This window comes from Bos indicus x Bos taurus, chromosome 28, assembly GCF_003369695.1.
Source record: "Bos indicus x Bos taurus breed Angus x Brahman F1 hybrid chromosome 28, Bos_hybrid_MaternalHap_v2.0, whole genome shotgun sequence".
Taxonomy (NCBI): domain Eukaryota; kingdom Metazoa; phylum Chordata; class Mammalia; order Artiodactyla; family Bovidae; genus Bos; species Bos indicus x Bos taurus.
In genome coordinates, this window is record NC_040103.1 from 3,175,882 (window position 1) to 3,192,616 (window position 16,735).

Genomic DNA, 16,735 nt, shown 5'->3' on the forward strand with positions numbered 1-16,735 from the left:
GAACTGGTCAGTGCTGGCTATCGAGGCATGCCTCCAAGGACCTCTGTGCTCTCCCTGGCATGGCTGCCACATGTCTCTGCTGTACTCCTAGCTCCAATGGATAAACTCTGTTCCCATTGGGTCAAGAAAGGCTGCAAAGCTGAACATAACTGGTGTCCCTGCTTCCCTTCAGGTTCCTGTGTTCTCCACACCTGATAAAACACTCTCCCATCATCTGATCAAAAAGTCTTACTTAGGCATAGATGAGTTTTAGTTTCCCACAGATAATCATAAAACATAATGTGAATCTTAAGTATATTTTCCAAACCCTTTTTTCAATGTTGATGTATCATAATAAACACCCCAGCAGTTAAAACTTAATACCCTTTTCTAATATATCTAGACCAACAAAATCTTAATATCATCATAGTATATAAATACAAAGTCCCAAAGAATTAAACTTCAACATCATGATTAAATCTTCACAATTCAAAGGACAGTCAAATATAATTTTCCTAGTATATCTAGCAAGGTCATGGATCATTAGCCTAATTATATTTCCTTTTTATTATTTCATTTGGCATTCTGTTTATCTTTTAGCCATCTGTTTAGAAATGCAAAAATAATATTTTGACTAAAAGAAAACTTTTAAAAATAAGTTATTATTGTTGCATTTTTTGAATTGACTGGGTATGCTCTACAAATAGTTTTAGGAAAAACATCTCCAAAAATATAATGAATCTTTCAACATCTAAAGCAAATCTAGAATCCACAATATGTATGTTCATCTAACTATAGCTTTGTATTTTGATGTGAGGCTTGCAATAGAAATGCATTATTAAAAGCAGGTACTATGTTAAAGGTTACAAAGTACTAAATGTTTATGATGTATTCTCCCAAACAGATCTAAATTGTCTTATTATAATTGGTATTTCAGATATTATTTTAGGTCTAAGAATCCAACCAAAACATAGCCTTGCCATGCTACAACAGGAAAACTTAACACCAGTACAAACAACTAGGCCTGTCAGATTATCATGCAGGCCATCAGCCTGTGAATACTGAAATATCCACTGACACTGATATCCATAAAAATATGATAAAATATATTTTAAAATCTAAAGATGAAGATTTGCAATTAGTAAAAGTAAGGTCCAGGGACTTCCCTGGTGGTCCAGTGGATAAGAATTTGCCTGCCAATCCAGGTTCACTCCCTGGGTCTGGGAAGATCACACATGCCACGGAGCTACTTAGCCTGCACACCACAACCACGGAGCCCATGCACTAGGATGGACTGAGCTGAGGTGAGGCTCAGAGACAGTGGCAGCAGATGGTAAACTAAGCCCACACGCCTGCAGGCTCCCCAGCTGTCATGTTTCCACTGTTACTATTACTACTGCTGAAGCTGCTGCTGCTACTGTGTTTCCCAAAATATATTTTCTCAGGAACTCATTTGACATTGGATTAACTAGAAACTTCTTTTTGAGGGAATTCTTACTGTCAAAATTATTCCAGTGTATATCCTCTCACTTTCCTGCTCAAAAGCTCAGTTAAATTTAATCTTTAATTGGACATGAAGATCTTGAAGTGGCTTAGGATCACTCAACATTAACAGTCACTGAGCTCTTCTGTGAATGGCAGGACACAGGTCACATGTACTCGCTCTAGAGGTTTCTTAAAAACCTTAAAAATGGACAGGTTTGTGTGTGTGCAATGTGTCAAACAAGGGCCTCAGGTGACACTGGTTTTTCCATCTTCCTCTTGATTCCTTGGGAGATGGGGCTGCTATTGTGCCAAATCAGCAGGTTGATGTTTAATTCTGACCTGGAAGCATCACACTCATTTGTTAAAGGAGAATTAGGTGAAATAACAGTCTGATAAACTCCCTGTACCTTCTCAGCAAATCTCCTTATGTTTTCATAACCACAGCGAAGACGGGTGAGCTAAGATATCAGCACAGAACTTAAGCATAGGTGCCATGAGAAAAAGTGAAAGGCTCTGTCTTGAGTTACTTGTGGGGAGAAAGGACTGAGAAATACCAGACACTCCTCACTGCTGCCACTCGGCACCCACAGAGCATCCTCTTTCTCATCATGCCACACAGCAAGGTTTCCAGCTGAGGAACCTCTGTTACAACACTGAAAACGTGTTTTCTGAGAGTTATTAAAGGCCAGAACATTCAGCCACACTCTTAGTTTCAAGAAGACAACAGATCACAAAAAATATTTTAGCTATTTTGAAGTATTTAAAGAAAACCAGAATTCTTAGCTTCCATCACATATGAGAAGAATAGCTTTAAACACCTTCATAAAACCACGTCACAGCATTAATGGCTATTAATTTCACTGGAAATGAATGTCTGCATATGATAAGAGGAACCACTTGTTAACAATTTGAACTGTGCATGTCTACATACATCCAGATTTTTTTCAATAGTAAATATTGCAGTGCTGCAAGAGCTTAGGGTGGTTGCATCCATGGACATGGAACCATACAGAGGGACCCCAAGTACAAAGGACTGACTCTAATTTATATGGAGATTTTCAGCTCCTCAGAGGGCTGGCACCCTTGACCCCATGTCACCTGCATCCGGAAAATATGTTTTCTTTAAGCAAAATTTTAAATTAGATGGAAATTTTAAAGTAGATAGAATGGATAGATTTTTCTTCCAAACACAACACAGTTAAATAAAACTCGCTTTCTTCAGCCATATAACCGTTTGTAGTAGATTGGTCTTTCACCAACACATCAGAAAAAACAAAAACAAAAACTTTTCCTTCCAAAAACAAATCTGAAAAGCAGGGCTGAGAACTAGACCCTGGCCAAGAAGATGCTGACAAGCTCATTGGGAGTCAGGATGGAGATGGGTCCACAAACTGTCTTTAAGCTGAAGGTCAACAGCTGCATCACCACCAATGGGTACAAATGATAACCCTGGCAAAGCTCTGTCCCCATGGTTTATGGAACAGCTCATGATAGGGTGAGGCAACTGTGCTGAGCTGATGCTCCACTCAGATGTGCAGCTTGCATCTCATGCCAACTAGCTGAGGTTGCTGTCTTCATGGTTTGGACATAATCTCATTTCAGGAGGCTTAAAAACTGAACACGATGTCAAAGAAATCATAAAATCCTATACTTTCAGGCATTATGAGACAGCTTCCTTATCTGTGTTCACTTAACAAAGAAAAGGCAGTGATGGGAGGCAGGGAGGGCAAGAATTTCATCCCATAAAATAGATGCCCCATGTCATTCCTGTCTGCTTGACAGGTGATGGCCCTGATGCCCAGCCCTCCATGGCATCTATGCTGCCCTGCCCATATTCCTCACCTAAACAGCTTTTCCATCACCAGAATCGTCCACGAGAAGAGACATGATGACTCAGTCTATGCATCCTATATACAAAGATGCTGTGGGAAAGATTTTTAGACTGTTTACCTCTGCCAGAAAAAATGTGGTTCTCCATTTACCTTTATTCCATGACAGAGCCACCTTGACCAAATTGCTTATTGTGAGATAATTGATTTTCTGGCTTTAATCATTATCAGGAATAGTCATGGGTATGTATAAAGTCCTCCTCCTCCAGTCGCCTGGTTTATTTGCAGAACAAATGTTTATTCAGGGCCTACAAGGTACAGGTTTACCATTGTTTCTGATCTAAAGTCACCAGCAACCAGCTGTGTTACAATAAATGGTTCTGAAAAATTCACTGTGTCACATTTGAGTTTGCGTCACTGTCAGAGCAATAGAGACATACGGGATGAGTCTGAAATGAATATGAATGAAAACAACTCTGGGCCAGACGTCTAGCTACAACTTCCAGGTTAGAGCAAAAGTTCACAGGACCATATCACCCCTCAGTTTTCACTCATCTGGAGAGGCTGTGCCAAGAGAGTCCTGAGGCTTCAGACCTCAATTCTCTTTCTTTCACCCAAAAAGACAGAGCTGCTACCAGCCCTCTTCAGGATGAAAGATGCACACCAACAGCAGTGCCTTCCTTCTGAGCTCATTGTTCTGGGCTTTGCTATGCTTTCCTGAATGGCTGCCTTGAGAGAGACACAAAATTAGTTCATGATCAAGGCCACTGTGTGGACCAGTGGGAAAATACTGTATGAAAATGTTTTCTTCCAAATGTACTTCTCTTTCTCTCTAGGACTCAAGTGTCACAGGATGCATCAAAGGATCTAACACAGAATGGAGATGCTGGAACTGGATACAAGAATCTCTTCTCTGTGTCAAGTTCAAGGTGATTATTTAGCTAGGTTCTACAGGGCATCCACTCAGGTGTTAGAATAGGAACAAAATACCAAACACATGATTGGTTACTAAGGACTGGATTTCTAGCTTGATTTCCAGTTTGTTTCTAGACAACTAATTATAAAAACAAGCAACTGCTAAAATCTTGGAAATATGGACCGTGGGGCTACAAATCAAATAGTCAGAACATGATCACTTGGTGGAGATGATTATTTGCTGTTCTATCTGGGAAAGTCTTACTTAACCACATGTTCTAAAACGCTAACGCCTACTATCTGCTTACAGACTGTGGAGCGGACACAACCCTGAAAATGGTGTCAAAGTTTTTCTCCAGTGAAAGTTCACACTTATGCCCAAAATACTGTCCAATTTCAGAAAACATATGAATACTCACTTGCTTAGCCTTGGTCTTTGTGATGGTGTCAGAAATGGGTTTCTTCCTTTCCTTGACAGTAGATTTAGAAAACAATTCCTCAAATTCATGACAATCTATGGATGGTTCTTCAATTTTTTCCCAAATAAGTGAAGCACTGGAGTCTCTAAAGTTAAGCAAAAACCCATGAGAGAGCCGTCAAACTGGACTGCAGGGACAGGAGGACACAGGCACCAGAGGAGCAAGGAGAGGATGAAGGGAGGTTGGGGATGGGGGAAATGCTCTTTTCTGTAAGATCAGCACTTGTTTAATCAACCAACATGATGAGAAACAGCATCAATACAGGATGAAACCTTTGCCTAGAAAGGAATTCTTTTCTTTCTAGGAATTCTCAGTCATCAAGTCATTATATAAAACATGTAAGAACCCTTTTCAGTATGGCTCTCCAGGCAAGAAATGTCTGGTATCTCACATTCCAACCTGACCCTTAAGTTCCGTGGGTTAAAAATAAATCACTTTCTATCTACAGAGTGGCATTTCTGTCTCCCTACCACTGTCCAGCACTCATGTCATCTGACTCCTCAGTGACCACAGAGACAGGTAGGTAGTACCACCTGAAAACGAAGGTCCATTTTAAAAAGCAAACCAACAAAATAAAAGAATTTCATATAATGCACATGGGAAAAATGAGTTTGGAGCACAGCTGGAAACGATGCCTCAGCAATGGGAAGTGACCTGGCAAAGTACTCAGAGAATGAACAACAAAGTTAGAAGCAGTCAAAATAGACCCTCCACTATGATTCAGAGAAGAGAAAATTAATACAAGAAATGAAGATGAGTCTAGTAAATATCCTATTTCTAAATCTGTGCCACATCACAGACAACCACAAATTCAAAGTCATGAGAACTCGGTATAAGAAAGTCCAGGGGAAATTTAAAGGGCATGTTATCTCTGGCACCATCCCAAGGTTCAGGGAACCAGGTTACGGACCATCCATGGGTAAGTAATACACCAGCAGCAAACCTGCTGGGAGGCATTCTTTTATAAATATCATGTCTTTCATAAAAGTCATGTAGTTTGTGATTTTATGACTTCACAGCATTGCAAATCATCTATAGAAGTGCCATGAAATGGTCAGACGTAAATCATTTCACACACGGGGTGAAATCCACACATGTGGACTTTTGTGTATCACTTTTCTGAATAGTCAAACAAGACCATGCCTTCAAAAGGATGCAGAATACATCTTCAAGGCTTTGTCTGTTTAACGATTTGATTTACTTTTATAAGTTATTTGTCAGAATGAGGCTTTGCAACAAGGCAACAGCTCACATAGGCCAAGAAAGATCTATCCATCAATCCTTAAAAGGTCGATTAAAAATTACATATGTTGAGGTTTGACAGAAAACAACAAAATTCTGTAAAGCAATTATCCTTCAATTTAAAAAGAAATTAAAAAACTATATAGACAGAAATGTGTACATTGATACACATGATTTATCACTTGGATACTTCTGGAGAAAAGTCTAAAATTGCTCCACTAAATATTCATGTAAAAATCTAGAGACTAGGTTTGGAGTGGTACAGAGAGGAAACCACTTCGCTCGTGTTGACAAATTATGCAAACAGGAACGCCGCGGGTGTTACCTTCTACTGTGCAGCTGAATTCTTGTCCAATATAGAGGCTTCATTGGCCGACAAGGCTCTACTGGCTGCTTCCTACTCCCTTTTTCCTGGTTCATCCCAAATCCAAACAAGCCAAGAGGCAACGGAGGAGGAAGAAAGCCACACACCTGAGGTGTCGGTAAAGTGCTACTCCCAACTTGTCGTGGGAGAGGAAGGCCTGATCCAGGAGGGGGTGGGGGCTGAGGGGTTAGAGGAGGTGGAATCCCCACACCTGGAGGAGGAGGAGGAGGTGGGGCAGGAGGTATTCCTTCACTGGGAAGAGGTGGGGGAGGAGGAATTCCCACTCCAGGAAGAGGAGGGGTGGGGGGTATTCCCACGCCTGGAAGAGGAGGGGGAGGAGGGATCCCCACGCCGGGAAGAGGAGGGGGAGGAGGGATCCCCACGCCGGGAAGGGGAGGGGGAGGAGGGATCCCCACGCCGGGAAGGGGAGGGGGAGGAGGGATCCCCACGCCGGGAAGAGGCGGGGCGGGAGGGATCCCCACGCCGGGAAGAGGGGGGGCGGGAGGGATCCCCACGCCGGGAAGAGGCGGGGCGGGAGGGATCCCCACGCCGGGAAGGGGAGGGGGAGGAGGGATCCCCACGCCGGGAAGGGGAGGGGGAGGAGGGATCCCCACGCCGGGAAGGGGAGGGGGAGGAGGGATCCCCACGCCGGGAAGGGGAGGGGGAGGAGGGATCCCCACGCCGGGAAGAGGCGGGGCGGGAGGGATCCCCACGCCGGGAAGAGGGGGGGCGGGAGGGATCCCCACGCCGGGAAGAGGCGGGGCGGGAGGGATCCCCACGCCGGGAAGGGGAGGGGCGGGAGGGATCCCCACGCCGGGAAGGGGAGGGGGAGGAGGGATCCCCACGCCGGGAAGAGGGGGGGCGGGAGGGATCCCCACGCCGGGAAGAGGGGGGGCGGGAGGGATCCCCACGCCGGGAAGAGGGGGGGCGGGAGGGATCCCCACGCCGGGAAGGGGAGGGGCGGGAGGGATCCCCACGCCGGGAAGGGGAGGGGCGGGAGGGATCCCCACCCCGGGAAGGGGAGGAGCGGGAGGGATCCCCACCCCGGGAAGAGGTGGAGGGGTAGGTATTCCCACGGTGGGAAGAGGTGGCGGGGGAGGGATCCCCACCCCGGGAAGAGGAGGCGGGGGAGGAACTCCCACTCCAGGCAAAGGTAGAGGAGGAGGTGGCAGCATCTCTGGACCCAGACAAGGAGGAGGTGAGAGGCCCGCTGGGCTGGGCAGTGCAGGCCCAGGTGCACCGGGGGTCAGGGGTGCTGGGGAAGCCTCGGTGGTCTCTAGAGGCAGAGGTGGTGCAGTGGGGATGTCACAGCCGTTTCCAGAGGAGGAGAAAGCAGAGTGCTCCTGGCTGGTTTCAAACCCAGTGTGAAGAGGAGGATGGGAAGGCTGGGACCTGGCCTGTCCATGACTGTCAGACCAGGGGAGGGATGCAGGCGGTGGAGGCTGGAGGGACGGCTGTGCATCAAGCTGAACTGATATCCGCCTTGGAGACACAACCAAAGAGATTTCTGAGCAGAACATGGTCTGAGGTCCTGAAGGCAAGGGCAGCCCTGTTGATTCTCCATGTGCAGTCAAGGGTGGGGGAGCCGGCGGGGACCCCCCAGGAGGACGTGCTAGCACACCACCCTCTTCCATCGGGGACGTCTGGATGGACTTGGCCTGTACAATCCTTTCATATCCGACATCCTTTTCGCCCAACCTGAGGGCTTCCAGACCCGTGTCTAGGGCAGGGTATTGCTTCTCCAGCTCAGCTATCTTGGTCTTCAGATCCTCGATGGTCTGCTCCAGCCGCTGGATGACAGTGGCCTGACCCTCAGACTTCATGTCGCACACTTCCTGGGGAGCAATACAGACATCACAGTTAAACAGAAAATCAGGGATACTCCAAACGTCAAAAACTAGACCTACCAAACTCAGCAAAATGTATTCGGTTGTTACTTCTAAAAGCTCTCCCTATGGAAACACATTATTAGTTCTACCATGTGTCCCTTCTTCTCTGCCCTTGGATTTCAAAGTGGATTATGTAGATGACCATGAGGTCCTAAGGCCCTTCTCTAATTAATCTTCAAATGAAATTATGGAAGATCAGCAGACCTCGGTGAAGACGGAAGCCAAGACTGAGCGACAGATCCACTTAATTTCACCATAGACCACTCTCCTTCTTGCCCAGTAACATCTGCTATATGAGGACATTTCCTAAAGATATTTTAAATCCTAAATTTTAAAGTTAATTTCAACTTCTAAAAAGTAATCTCTACAGGAATCCCCAGTAAAATCATGAGAAATATTTGCAACACCCACACAAGCATGTACAGGCATGTCTTACGTGCATGTATAGAACCTATATCACACAACACAATTCAAATATTTTATTCAAGGCATTTCAGAAAGGGATACCTTTGGTCGCCACAATTTATCACAATGGCCAAGAGCAACTGTGCCCATGTGTGGGTCACTCTCACCCCCAGACGGTATCTTCCTCTCCCAAAGCATGCCATCGACCTTTCAGGGAAAAGGACTTTGAGTAGAGAAAAGGGGAAAGCCCTCTCAGTAAACTGACTGCCAATAACAGATGAGTAAGAAGAAAAGAGGAGGCAAGGAGTGGGCAGAGAAAAATGAGGAAAGCAGGAATAGGAGAAGGAAGAATAGGGGACAGACCCCCAACTAAGTGAAGCACAGGTCAGACACCTGATCACACAGGTACACCTGTCCCCCATCGATGCGGGGATGAGAGGGCCCACAACTACTTCTCCAGAGCATCCAGGGCTTTTCACACAATACCCCAACAGAGGCCGCCATCCACAGAACAGACATGTCACTACCTTCCCCACGTGGGAGCCAGGCCTGCTCTTACCCTACTGACTGAGAGGTGATACAAAGATGATACAAAGTATGAAACTAAACTCCTATCCTGCTTGCCAAACACTAAATCCAAACAAAGTCTCCACAAAATAAAAAATAACTTACTTTGCTAGTTTTTAAAAATTCAAAACAAATATCTAACCCATTTACAGTGGAAAAGCTGCAGACAGACAAAACAGAAATGGGTATTTACAATAAAGGAAGCATTTTTGGTGCTATGTGTATATTTATTTAAAATCTTCACAGTTTCTTTTTCCATGGGGGTAAGGAAAGTATAAAGATAACAGTCTTAATCCTAAACCCATTACTTCTTCTCTAAAAATTCTATATTTTACTATAACATTTCACTTGCTAAACACCAATTATGATGCTTATTAAAAGCAGAATAGAACTTGTAACTTCAAAGATAAGCACCTACACAAGGTACTTATTTCCCTACAATCAAAAAATACAATCAAATAGCCCTTCTTGTGAAATAAAGCTGAAAAGGAAATTAATTTACCTTTTAAGTAATAAAGAAATATAAACACTTATTAAATAGGCAAAATTGTGACAGGCACTTCTATTTATGCGTGTGTGTATGTATGTGTGTGTGTGTGTGTGTGTGTGTGTGTATGCTACTGCTACTGCTAAGTCACTTCAGTCGTGTCCGACTCTGTGCGACCCCAGAGACAGCAGCCCACCAGGCTCCCCTGTCCCTGGGATTCTCCAGGCAAGAACACTGGAGTGGGTTGCCATTTCCTTCTCCAATGCATGAAAGTGAAAAGTGAAAGGGAAGTCGCTCAGTTGTGTCCGACTCCTTGCGACCCCATGGACTGCAGCCTTCCAGGCTCCTCCATCCATGGGATTTTCCAGGCAAGAGTACTGGAGTGGGGTGCCATTGCCTTCTCCGGTGTGTGTATATATATATATATAAAAAAATATATGAAATCTAAGTCACTATTTTTCACCAATGTCTATACAAAAGACTAAAGAATTACAATACATAGGTTGGGAAATCATGTCATATATTCTCTAAATAGTCCATGGTAAAAGAAATAACTATAATAAAATAATTTGTAATATCCTATTTGGCCATTGTAGTTAACTTCACTCTCCAATTATGATGCTAGTAAGCACAAGAAAATCCAACCTAATAAAATATATAGATTATTTTCATTTTTCCAGTGTAATCTTAAAAGTGACCATTAAGCTTAGATAAGTCTTTTTTGAGTTGTCCTGGTATGAAGTAGCTCTCATTTTCCCATTTATGAAATGAACATATAAAAAGGCTACTTGATAAAAGGCATGCAAGTACTAGATTCTAGAAGTGTTTTCCAAAACTCAATTATTGAAAAAAAAATTTACTGGGATATAGTTGATATACAATGTATAAGTTTCAGGTGTAGAACACAGTGATTTACCATTTCTAAAAAGTTACATTCCATTTATAGTTAGTATAAAATATTGCCCATATTCCCTGTGCTGAACTATATATCCTTGCAGCTTATTTTATACATACTTTGTACCTCTTATTCTCCTATGACTATTTTGCGACTCCCCACATCCCTCTCCCCACTGATAACCACTGCTCTATCCTCTGTATATGTGAGTCTGTTTCTTTTTAGTAAATATACCACATCTTCTTTAGGCACAAATCTCTTGATGGAAACTTAGGTTGCTTCCATATGTTGGCAATTGTAAATAATACCGCTATGAACACTGGATGCATGTATCTTTAAAAATTAGTGCTTTCTTTCTTTTTTAGATAAATATCCAGGAGTGAAATTGCTGGGTCATACGGTAGTTCTGGTTTTCTGAGAAACCTCCATACTGTTTTCCATAGGAAACATTCCCACCAAAAGGGTATGTGGGGTCTGTTTTCTCCACATTTTCACAATTCTCTTGTTATTATGTTATTTTATAAATACTTTATTATTTTATCATTATTTTTAAACTTTTACTGAAATATAGCTGATTTACAATGTTGCATTAATTTCTTCTGTACAGCAAAGTGACTTAGATATACATATCTCAGATCAGTTCAGTTCAGTTGCTCAGTTGTGTCTGACTCTTTGCGACCCCATGAATTGCAGCATGCCAGGCCTCCCTGTCCACATATATATATATTCTGTTATTTGTGTTCTTTTTGATGATAGCCATTCTGAAGCCATGAGGTGATATCTCATTGTGGTTTTGATTTTCATTTCTCTGAGGACTTATGACGTTGAGTATCTTTTCATATGCCTGTTGGCCATCTGTAGGTCATCTTTAGAAAAAAATTCAGGTCATTTGCCTATGTTTAAACTGGAGTGTTTGTTTTTTTTTTTTTTTATGTTGAGTTGTATGAGCTGTTTATATAGTTTGGAAAGTAACCCCTTATCAGTCATATAATTTGCAAATATTTTCTCCCATTTAATAGATTGTCTTTTGTTTTGTTGATAGTTTCCTTTGCCATCCAAAAGCTTTTAAGATTAATTAGGTTCCATCTGTTTATATTTTATTTCTTTTGATTTAGGAGACAGATCCAAAAAATGTATTGGTATGATTTGTGTCAGAGTATTCTATTTTTACTTACAGCATTTTTATGGTTTCTGGTCTTATATTTAGGTCTTTAACCATTTTGAGTTTGTTATTGTGTAAGATGCTAGAGGATGTTCTAATTTTATTCCTTTTCATGTAGCTGTCCTGTTTTCCTAGCACCACTTACTTAAGAAACTGTTTTTTTTTTTTTCCTCTACTGTATAGTCTTGCCTTTGTTGTAGATGAATTTGACAACATAACCTCAGACTTATTTCTGGACTCTCCATACTCTTCCACAGATCTCTGTGTTTGTTTTTGTGCCAGTACTATACTGGTTTTGATTATTGTAACTCTGTAGTATAGTCTGAAGTCAGGGAGCCTGATTCCTCTGGTTCTGTTCTTTCTCAAGATCATTTTGGCTATTCTTTTGTGTTTCCATACAGATTTTTATATTATATGTTCTAGTTCTGTGAAAAACATCCTTAGAATTTTGATAGGAACTATATTGAACTGTGGATTGCCTTGAGTTGTATGGTCATTTGAAAAATGTCAATTCTTCCAGTTCATAAACACAGTATATCTTTCCATATGTTTGTATCATCTTCAATTTTGTTCAGCAATGTCTTATGGTTTTCCAAGTACAGGACTTTTATCTCCTTGAAAAACAGTGAAAGTGCAAGTCACTCAGTGGTGTCCAACTCTTTGCAACCCCATGGACTACACAGTCCGTGGAATTCTCCAGGCCACCATACTGGAGTAGGTGGCCTTTCCTTTCTCCAGGGGATCTTCCCAACCTACAGGTCAAACCGAGGTCTCCTGCATTCCAGGCAGATTCTTTACCAGCTAAGCCACAAGGGAAGCCCAAGAATACTGGAGTGGGTAGCCTATCCCTTCTCCAGCAGATCTTCCCAACCCAGGAATTGAACCGGGTTCTCCTGCATTGCAAGCAGGTTTTTTTACCAACTGAGCTATCAGGGATGCCTTAGGTAGGTATATTCCTAGGCATTTTTCCTTCTTAATTTGATAAGTGGGATTACCTCCTAATGCAACAGATTTGTGTATATTACTTTTACATCCTTCAGTTTTACCAAATTTATTAATGAGTTCTAGTAGTTTTCCAGTGGCATCTTTAGAATTTTCTCTGTATGGTATCATGTCATCTGCAAACAGTGAGAGTTTTACTTCTCCCTTTCCAATCTGGATTAATTTCATTTATCTTGTCTGACTGCTGTTGCTAGGACTTCCAATAGTATGTTAAATAAAAATGGTGAGAGTGAGCATCCTTGTCTTGTTCCTGATCTTACAGGAAATGCTTTCAGCTTTTCATCACTGAGTATGATGTTAGCTGTAGGTTTGTCAATAAGGTGTTTATTATGTTAAGGTATGTTCACTTTATGGCCACTTTTGGAGAGTTTGTATCATACATGGATGTTGAGCTTTGTCAAAACCTTTTTCTACATCTATTGAGATAATCATATAGTTTTATTCTTCAGTTTGTTAATGTGGTATATCACAGTGATTGATTTGAGGGTATTGAACTATCCTTGAATCCCTGGAATAAATCCTACTTGATCACGTTTTATAACCCTTTTCATGTATTGTTGGATTCAGATTCCTAATACTTTGTTGAGAATTTTTGCACCCATGTTCATCAGTAATAATTTTTTTTAAATATCTTTGTATCAGGGTTATGCTGACCTCATGGAATGGGTTCACAAGCATTCCTTCCTCTGCAATTTTTTGGGGGAATACTTTCAGAAAGTTTCTTGTTAACTCTTCTCTGAATCTTTGGTAAAATCCTCCTGTGAAGACATCTGATCTTGACTTTTGTTTCCTGGAAGTTTTTTTTTTTTTTTTTTAATTATTGACACAATTTCATTAGTAGTACTTGGTCTGCTCCTACTTTCTATTTTTTCCTAGTTCTAACTTGAGAGATTGTACCTTGCTAAGAACTTGTTCATTTCTTATAGGTTGTTCATCTTATTGGTGTATAGTTGTTTTCCGTAGTCTCTTATGTTCCTTTGAATTTCTGTGGTGTCAGTTGTAACAAAAAGTTTTATTTTTTATTTTATTGATTTGGGCTGTCTCTCTTTTTTACTTGATGAATCTGGCAAAATGCTTATCAATTTTTTAATCTTTTCAATGAAACAGCTATTAGTTTCATTGACTTTTTCTATTCTTTTTCTACTCTGTGTTTCATTTATTTCTGCTCATATCTTTATGTTTCTTTCTTTCGACTAAATTTGAGTTTTGTTTGTTCTTTTTCTAGGCCCTTTATGTGTAGGGTTAGGTTGTTTACTTAAGATTTTTCTTGCTTGACAAAGTAAACTTGTATCACTATAAACTTCCCTCTTAGAACTGCCTTTATTTCTGTGTTACTGTTGACTTCTCCCTTATGTCTGCTGGTATTTGCTTTTTGTGTTTAGATGCTCCTATGTTGGGGTATATTAACAATACTTATATCTTCTTCTTGGATTGATTCCTTGATAATAATGTAATATCCTGTCTCTTCTACCAGTCTTTATTGTAAAGTCTATTTTTTCTGATACAACTATTGCTATCTTGGCTTTCTTTTCAACCTATTTGCATGGAATACATTCTTCCATTCTCACTTTCAGTTTGTGTCTCCTTAGATTGAGGCAAATCTCTTGTTGGCAGCCTACATGCAGGCCTGTTTTTACATTAAGCTACTTTATGTCTTTTCATTGTAGCATTTAGCTCATTTACATTGAAACTAATTTCAACATATGTTGAATTTTAATGTATGTTCTTATTGCCTTTTAAAAATTCTTTATGAGGTTGTTTTGTAGTTTTTTTCTTCCTTTCTTCTTTTGCTCTGTTCTCTTATATTTGATGGTTATATTTACTGTTAAGTTTGGATTCCTTTTTCTTTTTTTCTGTGTGTATATCTATTACAGATTTTTAGATTATAGTTACTATGAGGTTTTTATATATCACTCATTATATATATATAATATATATATATGATGGTTATACAATTACTGATGTCTTAATTTCAAATACATCTTTAAAACCCTGCACTTGTACTCTATGAGCCTCATGATTAGTGTTTTTGATATATTTTACATCTAATTGTTTTGTGTATCACGTAACTGCTCATTGTAGTTATGGATGATTTTACTACTTTTGTCTTTTAATAATCCTACTAGTTTTTATTCTGAGTGGATGATTTCCTATCTTTACTATATGTTTGCCTTTCCTGATGAATTTTTCCTTTCCATAATTTTCATGTTTCTAGTCATAGTCTTTTCTCACTTAGATAAGTTCCTTTAACATTTGTTGTAAAGCTATTTTGGTAGTGCTGAACTCTTTCAGCTCTTTCTTGTCTGTGATGCTTTTAATCTATCAAATATCTGAAAGAGAACCTTGCCAGGTAGAGTATTCTTGATTGGAGGTTATTCCTCTTTATTACTTTAAGTATATCATGCCCCTTCCTTTGCAGCTTTTGTTGAAAAGTCACCCTTATGGGAATCCCTAATTGTTACCTATTGCTTTTCCCTTGCTTTTATATTTTCTAATTCTTTTTAAAAATGTATTTATTTTACTTTACAATATTGTATTGGTTTTGCCATACATTGACTTGAATCTGCCATGAGTGTACATGTGTTTCCCATCCTGAAAACCCCCTCTCACCTCCCTCCCCATCCCATCCCTCTGGGTCATCCCAGCGCACCAGCCCCGAGCACCCTGTATCATGCATCAAATCTGGATTGGCGATTCATTTCACATATGATATTTTACATGCTTCAATGCCATTCTCCCATATCATCCCACCCTCCCCCTTTCCCACAGAGTCAAAAAGACTGTTCTGTACATCTGTATCTCTTTTGCTGTCTTGCATACAGGGTTATCAGTACCTTCTTTCTAAATTCCATATATATGCGTTAGTATACTGTACTGGTGTTTTTCTTTCTGGGTTACTTCACCCTGTATAATAGGCTCCAGTTTCATCCACCTCATTAGAACTGATTCAAATGTGTTCTTTTTAATGGCTGAGTAATATTCCACTGTGTATATGTACCACAGCTTTCTTATCCATTCATCTGCTGACAGACATCTAGGTTGCTTCCATGTCCTGCCTATTATAAGCAGCGCTGCAATGAACATTGGGGTACACGTGTCTCTTTCAATTATGGTTTCCTCAGTGTGTATACCCAGCAGTGGGATTGCTGGGTCATCAGTTCAGTTCACTTGCTCAGTCATGTCCGACTCTTTGTGACCCCATGAATCGCAGCACGCCAGGCCTCCCTGTCCATCACCAACTCCCGGAGTTCACTCAGACTCATGTCCATTGAGTCAGTGATGCCATCCAGCCATCTCATCCTCTGCCGTTCCCTTCTCCTGCCCCCAATCCCTCCCAGCATCAGAGTCTTTTCCAATGAGTCAACTCTTCACATGAGGTGGCCAAAGTACTGGAGTTTCAGCTTTAGCATCATTCCTTCCAAAGAAATCCCAGGGCTGATCTCCTTTAGAATGGACTGGTATGGCAGTTCTATTTCCTGTATTTAAGGAATCTCCACACTGTTCTCCATAGTGGCTGTACTAGTTTGCATTCCCACCAACAGTGTAAGAGGGTTCCCTTTTCTCCACACCCTCTCCAGCATTTATTGCTTGTATTTGGATCGCAGCCATTGTGACTGGGTGAAATGGTACCTGATTGTGGTTTTGACTTGCATTTCTCTGATAACGAGTGATGTTGAGCATCTTTTCATGTGTTTGTTCTCCATTTGTATGTCTTCTTTGGAGAAATGTCTGTTTAGTTCTTTGGCCCACTTTTTGATTGGGTCTTTTATTCTTCTGGAATTGAGCTGCAGCAGTTGCTTGTATATTTTTGAGATTAATTCTTTGTTCGTTTCTTCGTTTCCTATTATTTTCTCCCATTCTGAAGGCTGTCTTTTCACCTTGCTTAGAGTTTCCTTTGTTGTGCAGAAGCTTTTAATTTTAATTAGGTCCCATTTGTTTATTTTCACTTTTATTGCCAATATTCTGAGAGGTGGGTCATAGAGGATCCTGCTGTGGTTTATGTCGGAGAGTGTTTTGCCTATGTTTTCCACTAGG

The 16,735-nt window shown here is 41.0% G+C and overlaps 1 protein-coding gene across 1 annotated transcript in view; it reads right to left on the reverse strand.

Moving 5' to 3' along the window:
• The window catches only part of FMN2 (formin 2), a 356,666-nt gene that overhangs the window by 208,684 nt on the left and 131,247 nt on the right, over positions 1 to 16,735 (reverse strand). Inside the window, exons 5-6 of the mRNA XM_027530594.1 lie at positions 6,255 to 8,128; positions 4,628 to 4,772 (exon numbers count right to left, since the gene is read on the reverse strand). Coding sequence (XP_027386395.1) covers positions 4,628 to 4,772; positions 6,255 to 8,128 — 2,019 coding nt within the window. The remainder of the gene's footprint in view (positions 1 to 4,627; positions 4,773 to 6,254; positions 8,129 to 16,735) is intronic.